General features: G+C 42.0%; 1 protein-coding gene across 1 annotated transcript; it reads left to right on the top strand.

Moving 5' to 3' along the window:
* Positions 1-13,409: 13,409 nt before the first annotated feature.
* prdx5 (peroxiredoxin 5) lies at positions 13,410-20,094 on the top strand. Its single transcript, NM_001113054.1, has 6 exons — positions 13,410-13,496; positions 16,042-16,176; positions 16,568-16,699; positions 18,144-18,182; positions 18,948-19,012; positions 19,875-20,094. The coding sequence occupies exons 1-6, from the start codon at positions 13,485-13,487 to the stop codon at positions 19,978-19,980; spliced, it is 489 nt and encodes a 162-aa protein (NP_001106525.1). The 5' UTR covers positions 13,410-13,484; the 3' UTR covers positions 19,981-20,094.
* Positions 20,095-22,788: the final 2,694 nt, after the last annotated feature.

The raw sequence follows: 22,788 nt of genomic DNA, 5'->3' as shown, positions 1-22,788 counted from the left end.
ATTTTCTTTGTGACCTTCAGCCCTACTGAAATTTCTACCCAAAGAGATTCGACGTTTTCATTGGTAATGTCTTTATTACATGGCTTTAAGTCTGACTTTACGTAAAGACAAACCCCTCCACCCTTTTTAATCTCTCTGTCCCTCCTAAAAAGTGTATACCCATTTAAATTCACAGCCCAGTCGCATTTATCATCCCACCAGGTCTCAGTGATACCTATTAAATCATAATTTTCAATACATGCAATAGCTTGCAGCTCCCCTAATTTACCCGACAAGCTACGCGCATTAGCCAGCATGCAGCGGAGATTATTACTTCTCCCTCTGATGTTTACATTAGCTAAGGGAGAATTAGAGCTAAGGCAATTATGAGAATGCTTTCCTTGTAACGGAAGCTCCTTATCTGATAAACTATATGCCCCCCTCACTCCTCCCCCACAACCCTTTGCTAGTCCCCCTACCCCGTCTACACTAATTTTCCCATGGAATTCTAGCTCACCCACCCCCCCCTTGTCTAGTTTAAACACTCCTCCAACCTCTTAACCATTCTCTCCCCTAGCACAGCAGACCCCCTTCCATTGAGGTGCAATCCGTCAGGGCTGTATAGATTGTACCCCAAGGAAAAGTCAGCCCAGTGCTCTAGGAACCCAAACCCTTCCTTCCTACACCAAGACTTTAGCCACGCATTTAGCTCCCTAAGCTCCCGCTGTCTCCCTAAACTTGCACGCGGCACCGGCAAAATTTCCGAAAAAATGACATTGGAGGACCTTTGCCTAATCTTAGAGCCTAGATCCCTGAACTCACTCTTTAAAGTCCCCCACCTACCGTTCATTTTGTCGTTAGTACCGATATGTACCAAGACAGCTGGGTCATGCCCAGCCCCTCCCAATAATGTGTCAACCCGATCAACCACATGCCGAACCCTGGCACCAGGAAGACAGCAAACTGTCCGGTTGAAGCGATCCGCTTGACAGATTACCCTGTCCACTTTCCTAATGATCGAATCCCCTATAACCACCATCTGTTTAGGCCTAGCTCTGCTCTCCTCCCCACCACTACTAGTGAAACTGGTCTCCCGGCTGTTAGAGAGATTAGCCTCACCTAGAACCAGATCACAAAGTTACACTCACTGAAAGAGATCACTGAGTTACACTCACTGAACAAGACCACTGAGTTACACTCATTGAACAAGAACACTGAGCTACACTCACTAAACCAGAACACTGAGCTACACTCACTGAACCAGAACAATGAGCTACACTCACTGAACTTGACCACTGAGATACACTCACTGAACCAGAACACTGAGCTACACTCACTGAACCAGAACACTGAGCTACACTCACTAAACCAGAACACTGAGCTACACTCACTGAACACGATCACTGAGTTACAGTCAATGAACAAGACCACGGAGCATCACTCACTGAACAAGACCACTGAGTTACACTCACTGAACAAGACCACTGAGCTACACTCACTGAACCAGATCACTGAGTTACACTCAATGAAGAAGACCACGGAGCATCACTCACTGATCCAGACCACTGAGTTACACTAATTGAACCATCCATCTATCTATCTTAGTATCTATATCCATATCCAGGGTTGGACTGGGAGGTGTCGGGCTCACAGGGGCCGCTGCCTTAGGGACACCTAATTGAAACTTACCTTAAGCGCATCAGGGGAGGAGACCAGTGGCTCAGGGGATTGCCCAGAGATTACCGGGTCAGGGGAGGGTCCCTGCGCCCCAGTCCAACCCTGCCCATACCTATATATAGTGTGTATTTATTCTATCTATATACATTAGCATATACATGTAATAGGACAATTAAATTGCTAAAGACCAGAAGCACTCCTGTACCCTTTCTCAGTTGGGGGTTACATGTTCAACCGAAGAGGTGCAACATACCCATCCTCTACCTAACCTTCCATGAAGGACCTCTTTGGTTGAACATGAGATCCCTTGCAAAGGGACCTAACCCCTTAGAGAGCCAGCAAGGACATAGATAATAAAATAATAACATTGCATTTTACTTGTATCCCGTTTCTCTCTTCTCTTTACCAAACGTCCTTCTTCTTCACTTTCTCTTTATCTTTTCCTTCATCTTCTTTTGCCCAAAATGACCTAAAAAATATGAAGGAATTGTTTACACAGTGCACTCAACTTCTCAATACATTAGCCCTATGGCAGTTAAAATCCAGTTTCACCAGATCATAGTGCATGCAGCATCCCATGACAACATAGAAGGAAAATATTAACTTTAAAACCAAGAAATGTGCCTTTTTGTTGGATTTCCTAATTTCAAATGTCTCACCTAGGAAATAAAAAGGCTTTGCTTTGCCCATGTAACTCCGCTTAAATACAAACTTACTTATCTCACTGCTGCACATAGGTAGTTCAACAAACTATTTCTCCTATTTGTTGAAAAATGTTTATCCCAACTGCAAATTTAGTCAATAAAATTAAAATTAGCCCCAAAATGACAAAAGTTGTTATAAAGAGCAGTCATAAAATCAGTGTACAAAATCTTCGTAAATTTACAAGAAAGATGCAAAGATTTCACCCTATAAACATGACAATCGCCTTTTTAAATTTGCAACTTACTTGTTTCACTCTCTTTCTCTCCTTTGCTGGTTTTAAACTAATTTTGCTCTCTTCTCTACCAAATATTCTACCTCTTGGTAGAACTATATAACTCCTAGCTTCTCTTTCTCCACTTTCAGCTGCTGCTGAACAAATATACAACGGACATGTGTAAAATCCTAAAAACATATCAAATTAAAGTTAAACTCAAAAACGCCAAAAATTGCGCCCATCGGGAGTCCTTTTATAAACAGCATCGGATCCTTGCTTGCTTGTCAGTCTCCTTATGCGATCTGCAGTATTCGCTTTGGTCCTGGTTTGCAAGTCTCTCCGTTCGCGTTCCCCCTTTGGCGTCTCTCTACACCGCTTCGCCGACTGGCTTCCTCTGAGCAATCGCATAAGGAGACTGAAAAGCAAGCAAGGATCCGACGCTGTTAAAAAAGGACTCCCAATGGGCGCAATTTTTATGGCGTTTGTGAGTTTAACTTTTAATATGTTTTTGAATAAAGTTTTAGGATTTTACACATGTCCGCTGTATATTTGTTCAGCAGCAGCAGCAGCTGAGAAAGAGAAGCTGGGAGTTATAGTTCTACCAAGAGGGAATTAGTTACAAGCTCCAAGACCATAGTGCTGGTCTGTAAGTATATGCACAATTGGTTGGGGATAAAAGGAAGTCACAGAAGAGTGTGAAATATGGAAATTCACCTATTTAAATAGACACGAACTTTAAACACTTTGCAGTGGATTGTACTTTCCCAAAAAAGTGAAGTAAATTTGGTAGTGGTGTTCACAAGATTTGTTTTGGATATAAAAACGTTTGGAGGGGTGATTATCAATATTATATTACACTATTTTTTTTTATCCCATAAGACCTCATCTGGGAAGTCTGCACAGAGGAGGGCGCTCCAGAGTTAAGTATTATTGTTTAAACCGAAGCACGAGGTATCTGGAGTGGGTTATACATTTCATTCACACTAAAAAATCATTTTGTTTCACTCTAGAAACCATACCACTAAGCAATACTCTATAAACTAGATCATTGAGATATACTCCACAACTCATTACACTGAACTACACTCAATAAACCAGAAAATTAAGGTAAACTCCATAAACCATACACCTGAGAAATACTCTATAAACCAGATTGTGAAGATATACTCCACAAATCAGACCAATCAGCTACACTCCAAAAACCAGATCATTCAGATACACTCCATAAAATATAACACTGTCCTACACCTAATAAACCAGAAAATTAAGGTACACTCCATAAACCATACCACTCAGGTACACTCCACAAACCAGCTCATTGAGAAATACTCCATAAACTATGCCACTGACCTATACTCCATTTACCAGATCATTGAGATACACCCTATAAACCATATAACTGTAGTACACTCTATAAAACAAATAAAGTTGAGCAACACTCCAAAAACTATAGAACTGAGCAATACTCACACTGAACCAGACCACTGAGCTACTCCACAAACCATACTACTAAGCAAAGCTCTGTAAACCAGATAATTGAGCTACACTCCAAAAACTACACCACTGACCTACACTCCATTAACAAGACCATTAAACTACATTTCAAAATCCAGATCAATGAGCTACAGTAACTGAACAAGACCATTGAGCTACATTTACTGAACAAGACCCCTAAGCTGCACTCCATGATTCAGATCGTTCAGCTACACTCCATAAACCAGACCACATAGCAACACTTTGTAAACCAGGCCAATGAGCAACACTCCATAAGCTAGACCACTAATCTACACTCCTAAAACCAAACCACTGAGCAACACTCCATAAACAATACCACTGAGCAACACTACATAAACAATACCACTGAGCAACACTCTGTAAACCAGACGATTGAGCTATTCTACAAAAATCAGACCATATATATATATATACATACCTGTGTATATATATATATATATATATATATTTATATATATATATATATATATATATATATATATATATAGACAGAGCATAGAGTGGGAGCACACCAATAAGTTTCTAGCGATACCTGGGTCCCTGCGGCCCAGCGGCCCAGTCCAACCTTGCCCATATCTATATATATTGTGTATTTATTCTATCTATATACATTAGCATATACATGTAATAGGACAATTAAATTGCTAAAGACCAGAAGCACTCCTGTACCCTTTCTCAGTTGGGGGTTACATGTTCAACCAAAGAGGTGCAACATACCCATCCTCTACCTAACCTTCCATGAAGGACCTCTTTGGTTGAACATGAGATCCCTTGCAAAGGGACCTAACCCCTTAGAGACCTAGCAAGGACATAGATAATAAAATAATAACATTGCATTTTACTTGTATCCCGTTTCTCTCTTCTCTTTACCAAACGTCCTTCTTCTTCTTCACTTTCTCTTCATCTTTTCCTTCATCTTCTTTTGCCCAAAATGACCTAAAAAATAGGGTGACAAGCAAGCAAGGATCTGACGCTGTTAAAAAAAGGACTCCCAATGGGCGCAATTTTTATGGCATTTGTGAGTTTAACTTTTAATATGTTTTAGAATAAAGTTTTAGGATTTTACACATGTCCGCTGTATATTTGTTCAGCAGCAGCTGAAAGTGGAGAAAGAGAAGCTGGGAGTTATAGTTCTACCAAGAGGGAATTTGTTACAAGCTCCAAGACCACAGTGCTGGTCTGTAAGTATATGCACAATTGGTTGAGGATAAAAGGAAGTCACGGAAGAGTGTGAAATATGGAAATTCACCTATTTAAATAGACACTTTGCAGTGGATTGGACTTATGTGTTTTCCCAAAAAAGTGAAGTAAATTTGGTAGTGGTGTTCACAAGATTTGTTTTGGATATAAAAACGTTTGGAGGGGTGATTATCAATATTATATTACACTATATATATTTTTTTAAATTTTATCCCATAAGACCTCATCTGGGAAGTCTGCACAGAGGAGGGCGCTCCAGAGTTAAGTATTATTGTTTAAACCGAAGCACAAGGTATCTGGAGTGGGTTATACATTTCATTCACACTAAAAAATCATTTTGTTTCACTCTAGAAACCATACCACTAAGCAATACTCTATAAACTAGATCATTGAGATATACTCCACAACTCATTACACTGAACTACACTCAATAAACCAGAAAATTAAGGTAAACTCCATAAACCATACACCTGAGAAATACTCTATAAACCAGATTGTGAAGATATACTCCACAAATCAGACCAATCAGCTACACTCCAAAAACCAGATCATTCAGATACACTCCATAAAATATAACACTGTCCTACACCTAATAAACCAGAAAATTAAGGTACACTCCATAAACCATACCACTCAGGTACACTCCACAAACCAGCTCATTGAGAAATACTCCATAAACTATGCCACTGACCTATACTCCATTTACCAGATCATTGAGATACACCCTATAAACCATATAACTGCAGTACACTCTGTAAAACAAATAAAGTTGAGCAACACTCCAAAAACGATAGAACTGAGCAATACTCACACTGAACCAGACCACTGAGCTACTCCACAAACCATACTACTAAGCAAAGCTCTGTAAACCAGATAATTGAGCTACACTCCAAAAACTACACCACTGACCTACACTCCATTAACAAGACCATTAAACTACATTTCAAAATCCAGACCACTGAGCTACAGTAACTGAACAAGACCATTGAGCTACATTCACTGAACAAGACCCCTAAGCTGCACTCCATGATTCAGATCGTTCAGCTACACTCCATAAACCAGACCACATAGCAACGCTTTGTAAACCAGGCCAATGAGCAACACTCCATAAGCTAGACATCTAATCTACACTCCTAAAACCAAACCACTGAGCAACACTCCATAAACAATACCACTGAGCAACACTCTGTAAACCAGACAATTGAGCTATTCTACAAAAATCAGACCACTCCCATTTTTACTAATACCACGCTGCCCCACTGTGGTGTGCATGTAATGCATATTCACAGTGCTAGATCAACCATAACAAGTCCATAAAAATACAGTCCATGTTCATACCTGTCACATTTGGCGTCATGATTATTCCAAATTGGTCATATTAAAGTGACAGTTTAAATCAATATAGATCAGCCTACCACACACTGCAGGTATAGTGGTAGACGTGGAAGTGCTGGGTTATTTTATTAATAACATTATGCATACACACATATATATAATATATATATATATAGCCATTAAGCTTGCACTCACGATAATAAATCTTTATACACACCTGGGTGCAGTCCTAAAGTTCACCGGATCAACATTCTTCAAAGCAGGAACCACTTCACACGGGACTTATAATTCACAAATGATATTTCATTAAAGAATAACAGCCGAAATGTCAGCTTTGTTATTGTTTAATAAAATACTATTTGTGATTTAGAAGTCCAGTGTGAAGTGGTTCCTGCTTTGAAGAATATATATACACACACACACACACACACACATATATATATATATATAACATACGTAGATTCAGCACTCCTAAGCGTGGTCAAAAGACCCAGGTGCTACCAATTAAGCATTAAAAATAAAAAATCTAGTGAGTATTGGTGCACACCGGGAATCGTTTAAAAAATAGCTTTTAATGTAGTAAATACATTACAAGACAGGCCTGTCCTGTAATGTATTTACTACAATAAAAGCTATTTTTTAAACTATTCCCGGTGTGCACCAATACTCACTAGATTTTATATATATATATATATATATATATATATATATACATACATACATACAGGTATAGGACCCGTTATCCAGAATGCTCGGGACCGAGGGTATTCCGGATAAGGGGTCTTTCTGTACTTTGGATCTTCATACCTTAAGTCTACTAAAAAATCAATAAAACAGTAATTAAACCCAATAGGATTGTTTTGGCTCTAATAAGGATTATTTATATCTTAGTTGGGATCAAGTACAAGGTGCTGTTTTATTTCTACAGAGAAAAAGGAAATCAGTTTTAAAATTCTGAACTATTTGATTAAAATGGAGTCTATGGGAGACAGGCTCTCCGTAATTCGGAGCTTTCTGGATAACGGGTTTCCTGATAAGGGATCCTATACCTTTATATATATATATATATATATATATATAGACAGAGCATAGAGTGGGAGCACACCAATAAGTTTCTAGCGATACCTGGGTGCCAGAGCCGAAGTAATCAAATAGCAGAAAACAGTGTCGGCACTCACAGGATTTAACGATCGATTGCTTGAAATCGATCGTGAAATCGTGTGAGTGCCGACACTGTTTCCTGCTAGCTATATATATATATATATAATGACTGTGTAATATATTGATGTCATGATTATTCTAAATTGGTCATATTAAAGTGACAGTTTAAATCAATATACCATAGATCAGCCTACCACACACTGCAGGTGTAGTGGTAGATGTGGAAGTGCTGGGTTATTTTATTAATAACATTATATACACACACACACATATATATAGCCACTAACAATAAGTCTATATATAGTCCCAGCAAAGGTAGCAGCACTCACGGGACTTCAAAGCAGCATCAACAGAAAAAAAAAAAAAGTTTTACAAAACGTATTGTAGCATGGTTTTTTATTTATCCGATGTCTCATTTCCAAACAGGAACTTTCTTCAGGGAAAAAAAAAAACCATGCTACAATATGTTTTGTAAAACTTTTATTTTTTCTGTTGATGCTGCTTTGAAGTCCCGTGAGTGCTGGCATACTCACATCAAATAATTCATCTAAAGTAGCTTTTTGTACCATTGTAATTATAAGAATTATAAGAAAGCAGATCCAGCTCACCTATCAGTTTACATGCTGCCATTTGCTGCAACCAGAAACCCATCCTACAGATTGCTAAATAAAATGGAGATAACTGCCATTGCGATCTGCTAGCCACTACCAAGCTTATGAGAAGGAGGGGTATTTAGGCATGGGGTATATATATATATATATATATATATAATGTCAAAACAGTGTATACTCAAATAATACCAAAATAAGTGCTATTGCCATCTTCTAGCCAGTACCAATATTATGAAAAGGAATTATGAAAAGTTATTTCCGATGGCCATTACAGTGAATGGAAATAGTGCTTCCTAGAAATAATTGCACGCTGCAGAAATCTTGATTTTAAAACTATATAAATATCATGCTGAATCAATCATATATTGAACGTTTTTTTCAGCCCATACTACAATAAATAAAATGTCAATACAGCGTAAACTCACAATTTCTATTCTGCCGAGCTAATCTGTAGCGCTCCTGTGAGATGCCATGAACCTCCACCGATGGCTGACAGGTCCAGTTCGCTATCTCCGTCCGGAGATCCAACCTTAACCTGAAGTTAAATTTGATGGTTTTGCGTGTTTATTTCTATGCTGCTATGTGCCCATGATAAGAAAACATTTCCATGCCATTTCCATCAGAGCAGACGTTTCCCTCTCGCCAGAAGCAACTTGTGACAGAAAAAGCCGCCACCTGACGTAACGGTGACGTGACGTAACTCGTCTTACCAATCAATAGTAAGGCAGGGGGCGTGGCTTCTGTGACAGCGCGCTAACTACATTGACGCAGGTGGATCGTCACAATGTTTGAGTCCTGGGTTGCTATGGTAGCGGCTAGTTCCTACGCTTGGAAGGGACCTTCTTGACGTCACGGTCATGTGATAATACCAAATGACCGCTCATTGCGCATGCCCCATTATTGCGCGGGAAATTTAAACACCCAGACGTCCTAATTGCTGCTACTAGCAGAGTCAATGGGGGTATCCCTGTGCCTTTGATTTTCTGGGGGGGTATCCCTATGCCTCTGATTTTCTGGGGGGGTATCCCTGTGCCTCTGATTTTCTGGGAGAGGTATCCCTGTGCCTCTGATTTTCTGGGGGGTATCCCTGTGCCTCTGATTTTCTGGGGGGGTATCCCTGTGCCTCTGATTTTCTGGGGGGGTATCCCTGTGCCTTTGATTTTCTGGGGGGGTATCCCTATGCCTCTGATTTTCTGGGGGGGTATCCCTGTGCCTCTGATTTTCTGGGAGAGGTATCCCTGTGCCTCTGATTTTCTGGGGGGTATCCCTGTGCCTCTGATTTTCTGGGGGGGTATCCCTGTGCCTCTGATTTTCTGGGGGGGTATCCCTGTGCCTTTGATTTTCTGGGGGGTATCCCTATGCCTCTGATTTTCTGGGGGGGTATCCCTGTGCCTCTGATTTTCTGGGGGGTATCCCTGTGCCTTTGATTTTCTGGGGGGTATCACTGTGCCTCTGATTTTCTGGGGGGGTATCCCTGTGCCTTTGATTTTCTGGGGGTATCCCTGTGCCTTTGATTTTCTGGGGGGTATCCCTGTGCCTCTGATTTTCTGGGGGTATCCCTGTGCCTCTGATTTTCTGGGAGAGGTATCCCTGTGCCTCTGATTTTCTGGGGGTATCCCTGTGCCTCTGATTTTCTGGGGGGGTATCCCTTTGCCTCTGATTTTCTGGGGGGGTATCCCTGTGCCTTTGATTTTCTGGGGGGGTATCCCTGTGCCTCTGATTTTCTGGGGGGGGGTATCCCTGTGCCTCTGATTTTCTGGGGGTATTACTGTGCCTCTGATTTCTGGGGGGTATCCCTGTGCCTCTGATTTTCTGGGGGGTATCCCTGTGCCTCTGATTTTCTGGGGGGGTATCCCTGTGCCTCTGATTTTCTGGGGGGTATCCCTGTGCCTCTGATTTTCTGGGGGGTATCCCTGTGCCTCTGATTTTCTGGGGGGGGTATCCCTGTGCCTCTGATTTTCTGGGGGGTATCACTGTGCCTCTGATTTTCTGGGGGGTATCCCTGTGCCTCTGATTTTCTGGGGGGGGGTATCCCTGTGCCTCTGATTTTCTGGGGGGGTATCCCTGTGCCTTTGATTTCTGGGGGGTATCCCTGTGCCTTTGATTTTCTGGGGGGTATCCCTGTGCCTCTGATTTTCTGGGGGGTATTACTGTGCCTTTGATTTTCTGGGGGGTATCCCTGTGCCTTTGATTTTCTGGGGGGGTATCCCTGTGCCTTTGATTTTCTGGGGGGTATCCCTGTGCCTTTGATTTTCTGGGGGGTATCCCTGTGCCTTTGATTTTCTGGGGGTATCCCTGTGCCTCTGATTTTCTGGGGGGGTATCTCTGTGCCTCTGATTTTCTGGGGGGGTATCACTGTGCCTCTGATTTTCTGGGGGGGGTATCCCTGTGCCTCTGACTTTCTGGGGGGGTATCACTGTGCCTCTGATTTTCTGTGGGCCTTGGGGTGGGGGTATCACTCTGCCTCTGATTTTCTGGGGGGGTATCATTCTGCCTCTGATTTTCTGGGGGGGTATCACTGTGCCTCGGATTTTCTTTGGTCTATGGGGTGGGGGGAGTATCACTGTGCCTCGGATTTTTTTTGGTCTATGGGGTGGGGGGATCATTTAGCCTCGGATTTTCTGGGGGGGGGGGGGTTACACTGTGCCTTGGATTTTCTGGGTGGGGTATCACTGTGCCTCGGATTTTCTTTGGTCTATGGGGTGGGGGGATCACTGTGCCTGTGATAGGTTGGGGGGGGTATCACTGTGCCTCGGATTTTCTTTGGTCTATGGCAGTGCTGTCCAACTTCTGTTGTACCGAGGGCCGGAATTTTTCCAACCTACGTGGTGGAGGGCCGATAATGGAAGCCAGTTTTGACCACTCCCCTTTTTGAAACTGCACCCACTTGAAACCACGCCCATGTTATCACATGACCATACCCATATTAATGGTTGTAGTACAGCAAACACCTTCCATACTCTGCCTGCCCTACCCTGCCTTTGTGTGTGCCATACTCTGCCTTCCCTACCCTGCCTGTGTGTGCCATACTCTGCCTGCCCTACCCTGCCTGCGTGCCATACTTTCACTGTGTGTGCCATTCTTAGCTGGTTTGTGCCATACTTGGCCTGTGTGCCATACTCTGCCTGCCCTACCCTGCCTGTGTGTGCCATACTCTGCCTTCCCTACCCTACCTGTGTGTGCCATACTCTGCCTTCCCTACCCTGCCTGTGTGTGCCATACTCTGCCTTCCCTACCCTGCCTGTGTGTGCCATACTCTGCCTTCCCTACCCTGCCTGTGTGTGCCATACTCTGCCTTCCCTACCCTGCCTGTGTGTGCCATACTCTGCCTTCCCTACCCTGCATGTGTGTGCCATACTCTGCCTTCCCTACCCTGCCTGCGTGTGCCATATTTTCACTGTGTGTGCCAGTCTTGGCTGGTTTGTTCCAAACTTGGCCTGTGTGTGCCATACTCTGCCTGCCCTACTCTGCCTGTGTGTGCCATACTCTGCCTTCCCTACCCTGCCTGTGTGTGCCATACTCTGCCTTCCCTACTCTGCCTGTGTGTGCCATACTCTGCCTTCCCTATCCTGCCTGCGTGTGCCATACTTTCACTGTGTGTGCCATTCTTGGCTGGTTTGTGCCAAACTTGGCCTGTGTGTGCCATACTCTGCCTGCCCTACTCTTCCTGTGTGTGCCATACTCTGCCTTCCCTACCCTGCCTGTGTGTGCCATACTCTGCCTGCCCTACTCTTCCTGTGTGTGCCATACTCTGCCTTCCCTACCCTGCCTGTGTGTGCCATACTCTGCCTGCCCTACTCTTCCTGTGTGTGCCATACTCTGCCTTCCCTACCCTGCCTGTGTGCCATACTCTGCTTGCCCTATGCTGCCTGTGTGTATGGCACACACAGGCAGCATACAGTGACACAATGCTGGCAGTGCTCCTACAGTCTGCACAATAACTATATATTAAAAAACTTTTTAATTGCAGTACCACCTCAGTATATGTTCTTTTTGTAGTGTGCAGGGATTATTTGTGGGTTTCTACTCCTCCTGAGGTGTGAACAGGGGAACAATATGGGTGATTACAGCCTGAGCCTGAGGTGTGAACACTACAGGGGGTGAACAATGCAGAGATTAAAAGGTGTGAACAACACAGGGGATTACATATTTAAACAATACAGAGGGATTACAGCCTGAATCAGAGGTGAGAACCATGCAGGGGGGGCAGTTAATCTCAGTACTGATACCATTTAAAGCTTACACAAGAGTAAGCCATCAAAGCAGCCAGACAGGTGGGGGGCCGCACAGAGGGGGGTTGCGGGCCGCCAGTTGGACAGCACTGGTCTATGGGGTGGGGGGGATCATTTAGCCTCGGATTTTCTGGGGGGGGGGGGGGTATCACTGTGCCTTGGATTTTCTTTTGGCCTATGGGGTGGGGGGATCACTGTGCCTGTGATTGGCTGGGGGGGTATCACTGTGCTTCTCATTTTCTGTGGGTGTGTATTACTGTGCCTCTGTTTTTCTGTGGGTTATGGGGGGATATCAGTGTGCCTCTCGCTTCTCCTTCTTTTTCAGCACTGAGAACAAGGATCTACATGAAGCGGGTATTTCTGTGCCGATTAGTAGGATTATCTAGTAAAGTGCTGCTGGCTGCTGACACATTTGAAACACACGGAGGCAGAACGAGCAGCCAGAGAGCCGCAAGAGAAAGTCGGGCGGCAACAACAAAGCTCCCTATGCACAAACCTGCCATACTGCCTGGCGGAATGCAATTTGGGGGAAGAACAGAACAGGCGGGACGGCATTACACCCCAATTGCAGCACTACTAACATTAAAGAAATAGTGAATAGAAAAAGTGCTACGTTCTGCCGCGAAACAAACCCCCCGCGCATGCGTCGTCAAACCTTAAAGGTTAAGGGCTTTGTCCGTGCGCGCATGCGCGCTAGGAATTTTTAAAAAGTCCTTGCCTGCCCTATAGGGGCGGAATTGCCGTGTCCCATCGGCTCAGCCCACTTTGGTTGTCATGGCTCTTCGGCTCCCCGTCTCATTCCTCCTCCTGTCACCTCTGCGAGCGGTTGGAAGTTTCGTGAGCAGAACAAGAGCCATGTCTGTAAAGGTGCGTATGTAGCGAGTAGCGGCTTGTAGTGGGCAGGTATGTGCGCTGGCACAGTGTAACCGGCAGCAATGTCCTGTGTGCGGCAGAGATTTCTCTGTGTGGGTATTGGCTGGATTCCACATCTCATACTACTGGGCAGCCTGTCAAATACGAGTTAGATTATATAAACGTGTGTGCCCTCCTTCCCTGGCATGCTGTGGCTCCTGCTTTCACTCCTTACTGTTCTTGGGTATGTTATCTGCTTGCCCAGGTACAACTAATAGATAGTAAGCTCTGCAGTGCACTTGTTGTATAAAATAATGAAGGACTGGAGTTTAAGATATATATATATATATATATATATACACACACATACATACAACATGCTGAAAAGCCAAACTGCTGTCACCAGAATTCCCAGTGGGTTTCCACGTCTTTGTATATTGCAACAGGGGAATTACTCCTGGCAATGATTATTTTAGTCTGGTTACAGTATCGCAGCTCTGGGCTAAGATTCTAAATACTGCAGGCTCTGCCTTATCAAGTACACAGAGGCCCAGTAGCAAGTGAGTGTCTATGGCATTTTAAGCAGAGCCTACAGATTGCCAGTCCGGGCCTGCAATAAGATAATCCAAATTCCAAGCAAAATTAAGGGGAAACTCCACCCAAATGTTTATTCATTTTTTGCATAGTGAAAGGAAATGTGATTCCAAGCTGGGGGTCCCTGACCTTTTTCACCTGAGTTGGGGTGCAACACAAGCATGAAAAATTTACCTGGGGGTACCAAATAAGCACTATGATTGGCTATTCGGTAGCCACTATGTGGACTGGCAGAAAGCTTTGTTTTTATGCAACCAGAACTTGCCTCTAAAGGTGGCCATACACGTGGCGATCTGACGATGTTTCGTACGACCATCGGTCGCACGAAACATCGTAAGATCCGCCACACACCATTCAGGGCTGAATCGGCAGGTAAGGAGGTAGAAAAAATAGGATTTCTACCTCCTTATGCCGATTCAGATCTGAAGGGAGAATTTTGGTCAGGCGCCTTCTATGGCGCCCGATCAAAATTTTCCAACTGGTCCGATCAGCAGGTTCCTGCGATATCGGTCGACTCGCCGACATACCATACACGCACCGATTATCGTACGAAACGAGGTTTCGTACGATAATATCGGTGCGTGTATGGCCACCTTAAGCCAGAAATTCAAATATAAGCAGCTGCTATGAGGCCACTGGGAGCAACATCTAAGGGTTGGGGAGCAACATGTTTCTCCTGAGCCACGGGTTGGGGACCACGGTTATAAGCAATGTTCCAATATACATATAACAATGAATGCTTCAAAGTTATTGGTACCTTCTAAAGCAACAGAGCAGAGGCTGGATAATATACCCAGAGAACTGATTTCAAATATATTGTTTGCAGAGAATCAAAACAGAAAGGGATAAAAAAAAACTTTTAGTTTTTTCAGTAGCAGTGACATTTACACATAACTCTTAAACAACTGAAAATGTGTAATGACTGTGTATTGGAAAGTTGCCTAGAATGTTCTTTTATTGTTGGGTATGCGCTGAGGATTCACCCTTCCCCCAAAATCTGCTTTAGGTGGTTAATAAGTGAAACACCCTACTAATACACCCATGTCAGTTTGTGGGACTCTACCACACCAGATTTGTCCAAATACCGAACCAAAGCCAAACACTAATTTGCATATGTAATTAACAACATTTGGAAAAAAACACAGCATTCAAAAAATAATCATCAACCTTCATCTGTCACATTGTCTAAAGTCATGTGATGTTTAGGGTTTGGATTCAGTTCGGCCAGGAATAAGGAGTCTTCTAAATCTGAAAATGATCAGATCTGGTATTCAATACTTTCCTAATTTTTGTATTGCTTCATCAGTACATCAGCCCACCTTACACACAACACTCTGACCCTGCTGCAAATCCATTATTCTTATATCCACTATTCTTATGCTCACAGGCTTCCCTCTTTGCTCTCCCTGCATGGTGCCAGGTAACAGCACCCACCTGTCAGACTTCCCTGAACACCTGTTTGCTGCCGAGACATAGGCTAGTGTGATGTTGGTCTATATTCAATATATACTTTATTTGCAGGGGACATATATGTGCCCAAGGCTAGGAACATATAGTTGTTTCTTATAATTTTCAGATTAATATGTGTAGTATTATGATATTAGCATGAAATATCCATTACTCTGAATACATTCATTATTTAGGAGCAGTGATCCATCCTGTTAAAGCTGCTTGCCATTTGTATAAGTGTATTGTCACAGAAGGACTACTGTAATTGCATATACACTGAAAGAAAAATAAGCCGTGGCAACCTGATACTGCTAATTGTTACCCAAAGCTGGTAACTGTAATCTTATACATGTCGCAATGAGGAAGAGACACCTTAATAAATTCCAGTGTCGTGTAAAGGAAATTACTTACACAATGGATTTCGGTTGTGGGCAAATCCCTGAGACAACTTTGTACACTTCCTTGTTATAGACAATTAATATTTCATTGGGGTTTTTTTTTTATTCAATACTTGCAGGTTGGAGATCAACTTCCTAATGTGACGGTGTATGAGGGGGGGCCTGGGAACAAGGTCAGCATCAGAGATGTGTTTGCTAACAAGAAGGGGGTGCTGTTTGGTGTCCCGGGGGCGTTCACTCCTGGCTGCTCCAAGGTAAAGGAAGAGAAGCATGATCAGGGAAATGGCACTTATATTGTAGTGTCACCCACTGTGACCTACAGCACTTATATTTGCCTACTTGTGTCTGTAAGTTACCCTCCCATATAGATTGTAAGCTCTACGGGGCAGGGACCTCCATCCTCTTGTGTCTTTGACTCTTAACTTATTGCAACTGTATCTTGTATTTATTTGTATTTATTGTTATACTTTGTATTTATCTATTATCTTATTAACCCATTGTTTGTATTAATGTATTCTACTGTACAGCGCTGCGTACATAAGTAGCGCTTTATAAATAAAAATATACATACATACATACACGTGGATAAATATGCATGTCAACATCACAAACTAAGTCTCATTCATTGTCTTTCTGCATATATAGACTCATCTGCCGGGGTACGTGGCTCAAGCAGCCGAGCTGAAATCCCGCGGTGCAGCAGTTATTGCCTGCATCTCAGTCAATGACATCTTTGTGATGAGCGAGTGGGCAAAGGCATATGATGCAGAAGGGAAGGTAAGTGGCCGGCTGATAAGGCATAGTATCAGTGATTCATGGCAGAACTATAACAGGGCCTAAATGCCCTTTCAGAAAAGGAAATATTTTCATGTTTTTTGCTTTTAGGAATTTAGGAGTTAAATATACTTTGCCGGGCCTGGTTTGTTTCACAACTCCTCTTCTTGGCTCATTACCACCTTGTGTAAGTCATTGTGTAAGAAGCAATTGCATTCATGATGCCACATTAGATAAAATTCCATTATTGGGTGACTATATGTATATTTTGTGTTGTAGGCATGCTAACCTTAAAGGAACAGTAACAACAAAAAATTCAAGTGTATAAAAGAAATTCCAATATAATGTACTGCTGCCCTGCACTGGTACAAATGGTGTGTTTGCCTCAGAAACACTACTATGGTTTATATAACAAATGCAGCTGTGTAGCCATGGGGGCAGCCATTCAAAGGAGAAAAGGCACAGGCACTTAGCAGATAACAGATAAAACTCTATTGTATTCTACAGAGCTTATCTGTTATCTGCTATGTAACCTGTGCCCTTTCTCCTCTTTTCCAGCTTGAATGGCTGCCCCCGGGGCTACACAGCAGCTTATTTATATAAACTATAGTAGAGTTACTGTAGCAAACACACAACTTTTACCAGTGCAGGGCAATAGTACATTATATTTAATTTCCTTTAAAACCGTTTAATTTTTTGGTGTTACTGTTCCTTTAAGGGTAGTGGTACACGGACCTTTTTGTCACCTTCCGGAAAGCTGCGCAACCGCAGGAGACAAAACTTCCTCAGTTTCCTTCCACCAGCAGTAATGTAAACCTCTGATAGTAAAACATATGCGTCACTTCCATTTTCAGAAAGGAAACTTCCAGGTACTCCATGACACATATGTTTTCCTACCGGCGATTTCCATTATGGCTGGGGGGAATGAAACTAGGGACGTTTTATTGTGATATATCTGCACTACCGCAAGTGAAAAATCGCCACTTTCATTCCAGCCCCTATATTATTAGTATGATGTGGAGAGTGCCAATTAGCAATTCATATTCATTTTTTAATTTGTATGGATTTTCAGTTATTTAGCTTTTTGTTCAGCAGCTCTCCAGTTTGTAATTTTCTCAGCTATCTGGTTGCTAGGGTTATTATTTTTCTAGCAACCATGCAGTGCTTTGAGTGAGAGAATGGAATATGAATATACATGGGGGCTAAATAAACAGATAAGTAATAAAAAGTAACAATAAAATTGCAGCCTCACAATGCAATTGTTTATTGGCTGCTGGGGTCCGTGACCCCAATAAAAACTGGAAAGAGGCAAAAGACGAAGGCAAATAACTCAAAACTAGAAAGAATAAAAAATGAAGATCAATGGAAAAGTTTCTAGGAATAGGATATTCTATTGCTTGATGGACATTAATATCAGAAGCTGTAATGTTCCTGTCTTCTCTTTTAGGTTTGCATGCTGGCAGATCCCTGTGGAGATTTTGCCAAGGTAAATTAGATGCTATAATGAGCTGTAACCATGAGACTGCCATCCCTGGTGTATATATATGTGTGTGTACAGCTGTTTCCTCTATATTATCTTAGCATTCCTTATTCCCTTTTCATTTTCTTGCTCCTTACTTATCTCTCAATGGCCTATAGAAAAACTGCCAGAAAGGATAGAGTGTAAGAGGGGCTGGAGGATGACAGAAACTAAATAGGGAATATGCTCATATGCTTTCACACCTTTTCACCAACTTCATTACTTATCTCTTTCATTAGACATTACCTGTCTATCCCCTTTTGCCTATCATTCCTTATTACAGTGGTGTAACAATAAAGGAAGCAGACCCCGCAGTTGCAGAGGGGCCCAGACCATGGTTCCGTCTGCTTCCTCCAGTGTTGCATTGGGATTTCAATGAGAATGGGTCTGCGGGACGCATCAGGGTGGGGAGACACGTCAGTTCAAGAAAAGAAAGGAAGTAGAAGGGGGCCGGGTGGGTTTGTTACTCCGCGCCATGCCCTTCTGAAGATTTTTTTGCAGGGGGGCCCGACACAGAGTAGGTATGCCCTGCCTTATTAGTCCTTAACCCATTTACTTTCTTGTCCTTTCTATTCACATATACTCCCACTCCCTAATTTCTCTCCTTCCAAATGTTTTACCCTTGTTGCAGTACTGATTAACACTGTTACCTATAATATTACTGTATTACACAGACAATAGCTGTTTTATGGGTTGTTAGTTCCTTGATCCTCATTCGTGTTACTTTTGCAGGCATGTGGGCTTCTTCTGGACAAAAAGGAGTTATCAGAATTATTTGGAAACCAGCGTTGCAAAAGGTGAGTGATTAGTGTTGCTCCTAACTAATAGTGCCATGGCCCTGTATATAATCATTTTATCCATTTATCACTCTTTTCACTATGTTTTTGTATACATCCAATATCCTCTTTGCATGTCCTGCTTCCAAGAAAGGGAATGTGTGTGCGTGTATGTGTGTATATACTGTGTATATATGTGTGTGTGTGTGTGTGTGTAGATGCACATAGATACAGATAAGATGTAATGGGTAAACCTTATTGCTTGTTTTGTGCTAGCACAGGCATGTGGCAATCCGCTCTTTATGTCCGTTCTCTCACAAAGCAGCAGATCTGCCATCCTCTATGGCCCAAGGTCTAACTGTCTTGATAAAGGAGCGTTCAGCCTAGACTGGTCAGAGCCCTGAAGATTATGGTTTACATTACTGCAGAGCTTTGATCCCTTAAATAGCTGAGTAACCCGAATAAATAAGTTCAGCAAGACAGAGGAAACAACCTTTAAAACCTGCTTATAATTCATAAAATAAAGCACAAAAGACACCTATTCAATGAAGGGCAATTGTGGCATAATATCCCTTGTGGGGCATGGCTTTAGTAGTGTACAAATACCAATGTCCCACTCTCTATGCAGGGGGTATGTACCCTCCTCTTCTTAAATCTACACCCAATTAACCAGAGCCGTAAAATAGCATGGCTGAGGTTAGATGCAGAGCATATATAAAAACATAATTGTTGGTAAATCATGGTCTGACCTTAGCAAGAGCATTTCTCTGCTCTGGGATTCTACTGTTCCCTTAATCACCCCTTGTTTGTGCCTCACTTTAAAGCTAGTTCCTCACACTATGTCAGGACTTTCAATCACTTTATTTTTTATTTCACATTTTAGATTTTCTATGGTAGTTGAAGATGGAAAAGTTAAAGCCATTAATGTAGAGGAAGATGGGACTGGCCTGACCTGCAGCCTCGCAGGGAACATCATGTCTCAGCTTTAAGAGACAACTGCATTGTCATCAAATAAATGTGACTGCTCTCTGTTAGAGGAAAACACTATGAACACTCTTTGCCTATGTTACAGAAATATGAAATAAATAATAGATATATGAACATTGCTGTGTAAAGTAATTATTTCTACATAATTATGCAGAATAGTGGTAGTAGTTAAAAGAAGAGAGAACATCAATTATATGTGTAGGATAATTATCATAAACATATGTTATAGATGCCTTTTAGTGTCATTATTACTCCATGAAGGTTAGACATTTTTAATGGATTTTATTACCAGCTCTCTGGATCCCAATACCATACTTGTATGATCTTGTAAAATAGAGTTTCATGCCATGCTTGCTAAATAATGTTCAGCTGAGCTTTTTTTACCCAGTGTAGAGTAACGGAGGGAGAGTTTCCTATACATAAAATCGTTTCGTTAGTTAAACAGAACAGGAAAACATTGAAGTGTTTATAAAATGGCTCTTTAAAGTGGCCATAGATGACTCTGAACAGAAAAATGCTAAAATACAGAAACTGTGGCAGCATTGTGGGCCAATGGTTGTGTCCTTCTTGAGTCCATTAGATCTCATAGTGCAGGGGTCCCCAACCACCGGGCCGGGGACCAGTGCCAGGCTGTGGGCTGTGCTGATCTGGGCCACCTCTGGTCCCAATTACCTGTGATGCCAACTCCCTGATGTATTACACAGCCATGACAACAGCTATGCGAAGCCCAGGAAGCTTTCTACTGATTGTGACAGAGACCAAAGTACTTAAAGCTCCATACTAAGCAGCAGGGGATGTCACTACTTAGGTGGCAATAAGAAGAGCAAAAGGGCTGGGCATGTCTAGTTGCAGGAAAACAAGCTCAGGTATCCCACTGATTTTGTATTATAATGAGTTGTATCATATTTTATAATGTAAAAATAATGAAAATAAAATGCATAATATAAAATGTAATAATTACATTTACATTATATATGTAATAATTAAATTATATACTATGCACTATTTGTGCCACCCCTGGTCCTTGAAAAAATTGTCTTGCTTGAAACTGGTCCGTGGTGCAAAAAAGTTTGGGGACCTTTGTCATAGTGGAAGGGAAAGAAGGTACGCTATTCAGACAGGCACCTACCAGAACTGCCTCTATCTACCTCAAAAGAGTTACTGTTAGTCTTAAAACACAATGGCATAATATCACAATCAACATAATCTGTGTCAAACGATGGTCACATTTAAATCCAGCAAACTGTTTTTTTTTCAATTTATTTTATTTCATTTTGAATTTTAATTTGTGCTCTGAAAAACTTTTAGTCTTTCTTTACTGCTGCGTTGCAAGTTGGTGTGGTATCCCTCCCTCCATTCTCCACCTGCATTGCTAAAAATGATCCTATGCCCCACCTAATGGTAGATATGAGAATAGCACCTGAACACCCAAGTCCCACCATGACTCCTCCAGTTACACTGAGTAGGAGAAACAAAAGCTATCTGAAAGCAGTTCTAATGTGTAGATCTGGCTCCTTCTGAAAGCTCAGGCACAATGCACTGAGATGGCTGCCTGCACACCAATATTACAGCTAAAAATTACATTTATTAGTTCAAAAATACAATTTTAAATGGTAGAAAGAATTATTTGCAAATTATAATGTGAAATGAAATGTCAGGCGGTCTTAGAAGTCTTTGTTTTCCCTCCACTACACTGGAAAGAGCTGATTAGTTCTGCAAATATCACGCTCTATACAGTCATTACTGCTCTAGTCTCTAAGCACCTTCAGTTATACTGTGACCAATTTGTAGCACTAAATACACAAGGGAAAAACACATCCCTACAGGAGGCAAGACAATGACAGACCAACAGCATGCAGCCCAAGAAGATTCAGTGTGACAGCACTTCATTAAAAGAGATGGCAATTTTGTCATTCTGTTGACCACTGAATAAGAGATAGCTGTCGAAGCCACTTATCAGACACTTTGGGGCTCCAATATTTATTACAAAAAAGCTGGACTGTCTGACTAATTGCCCTTCAGCTATTGTACAATTCAAAACAACAACAGAAGGGAAACAAAGATATAGCATTTCTTGTCATATTGTAATCTTGTCTTGACTGCTGCTCCCTGCCCCTACCCTCGCTAAGTACCACAGTAGTCACACCTCTGAATCTCTTAAAGGGGTTATTTTAACATTTAGTATAATATAGTATGTCCTATTCCTTCCAACTTTGCAATTGGTCTTCCTTATTTATTTCTTATAGCAACAGCATTGCTCTGTGAGGCTTCAATGTTCTTGGTGGTGTTACTTTTTATTACTGATCTTACTGTTCAGTCTCCCTCCTATTAATTTTCCAGTCTCTCATTCAAGTTACTGTCTGGTGGCTAGGGTAAACAAGACTCTAGCAACCAGTTAGCTGCTGAAATAGGAAACTGAAGAGTTACTGAACCGTAATCTAAATAACTAAAAAAAATACAAAAAATGGGAACTAATTGTAAATTGTGTCAGACAATCACTGTTTACATCATACATAGGGGCTGATTTACTAATCCACGAATCCGAATCCCGAATGGGAAAAAATCGGATTGGAAACGAACATTTTGCAACTTTTTCGTATTTTTTGCAATTTTTTTGTAGCCGTTACGACTTTCGTGAATTGTCGCGACTTTTTCATAGCCATTACGACTTTCGCGAATTGTCGCAACTTTTTCGTATTGAGCTCAAAAAATTCGCAAAAAAGTCGCAGAATACCGATCATTACGAAAAAAAACGCATTTGGACGCTTTTCGGACGTTCGTGGATTAGTAAGTGTGCCCCTAAAAGTCAA

The sequence above is a fragment of the Xenopus tropicalis genome, chromosome 4 (genome assembly GCF_000004195.4).
Source record: "Xenopus tropicalis strain Nigerian chromosome 4, UCB_Xtro_10.0, whole genome shotgun sequence".
Taxonomy (NCBI): Eukaryota; Metazoa; Chordata; class Amphibia; order Anura; family Pipidae; genus Xenopus; species Xenopus tropicalis.
The sequence above is the reverse complement of the archived record's forward strand: the minus strand, read 5'-3'. Positions and strand labels throughout refer to the sequence as shown.

Coding starts and splice junctions, on each gene's coding strand:
- prdx5 (NM_001113054.1), top strand. Junction 16,700..18,143: donor CATATGATGCAGAAGGGAAG/GTAAGTGGCCGG, acceptor CTTCTCTTTTAG/GTTTGCATGCTGGCAGATCC. Junction 18,183..18,947: donor CCTGTGGAGATTTTGCCAAG/GTAAATTAGATG, acceptor TTACTTTTGCAG/GCATGTGGGCTTCTTCTGGA.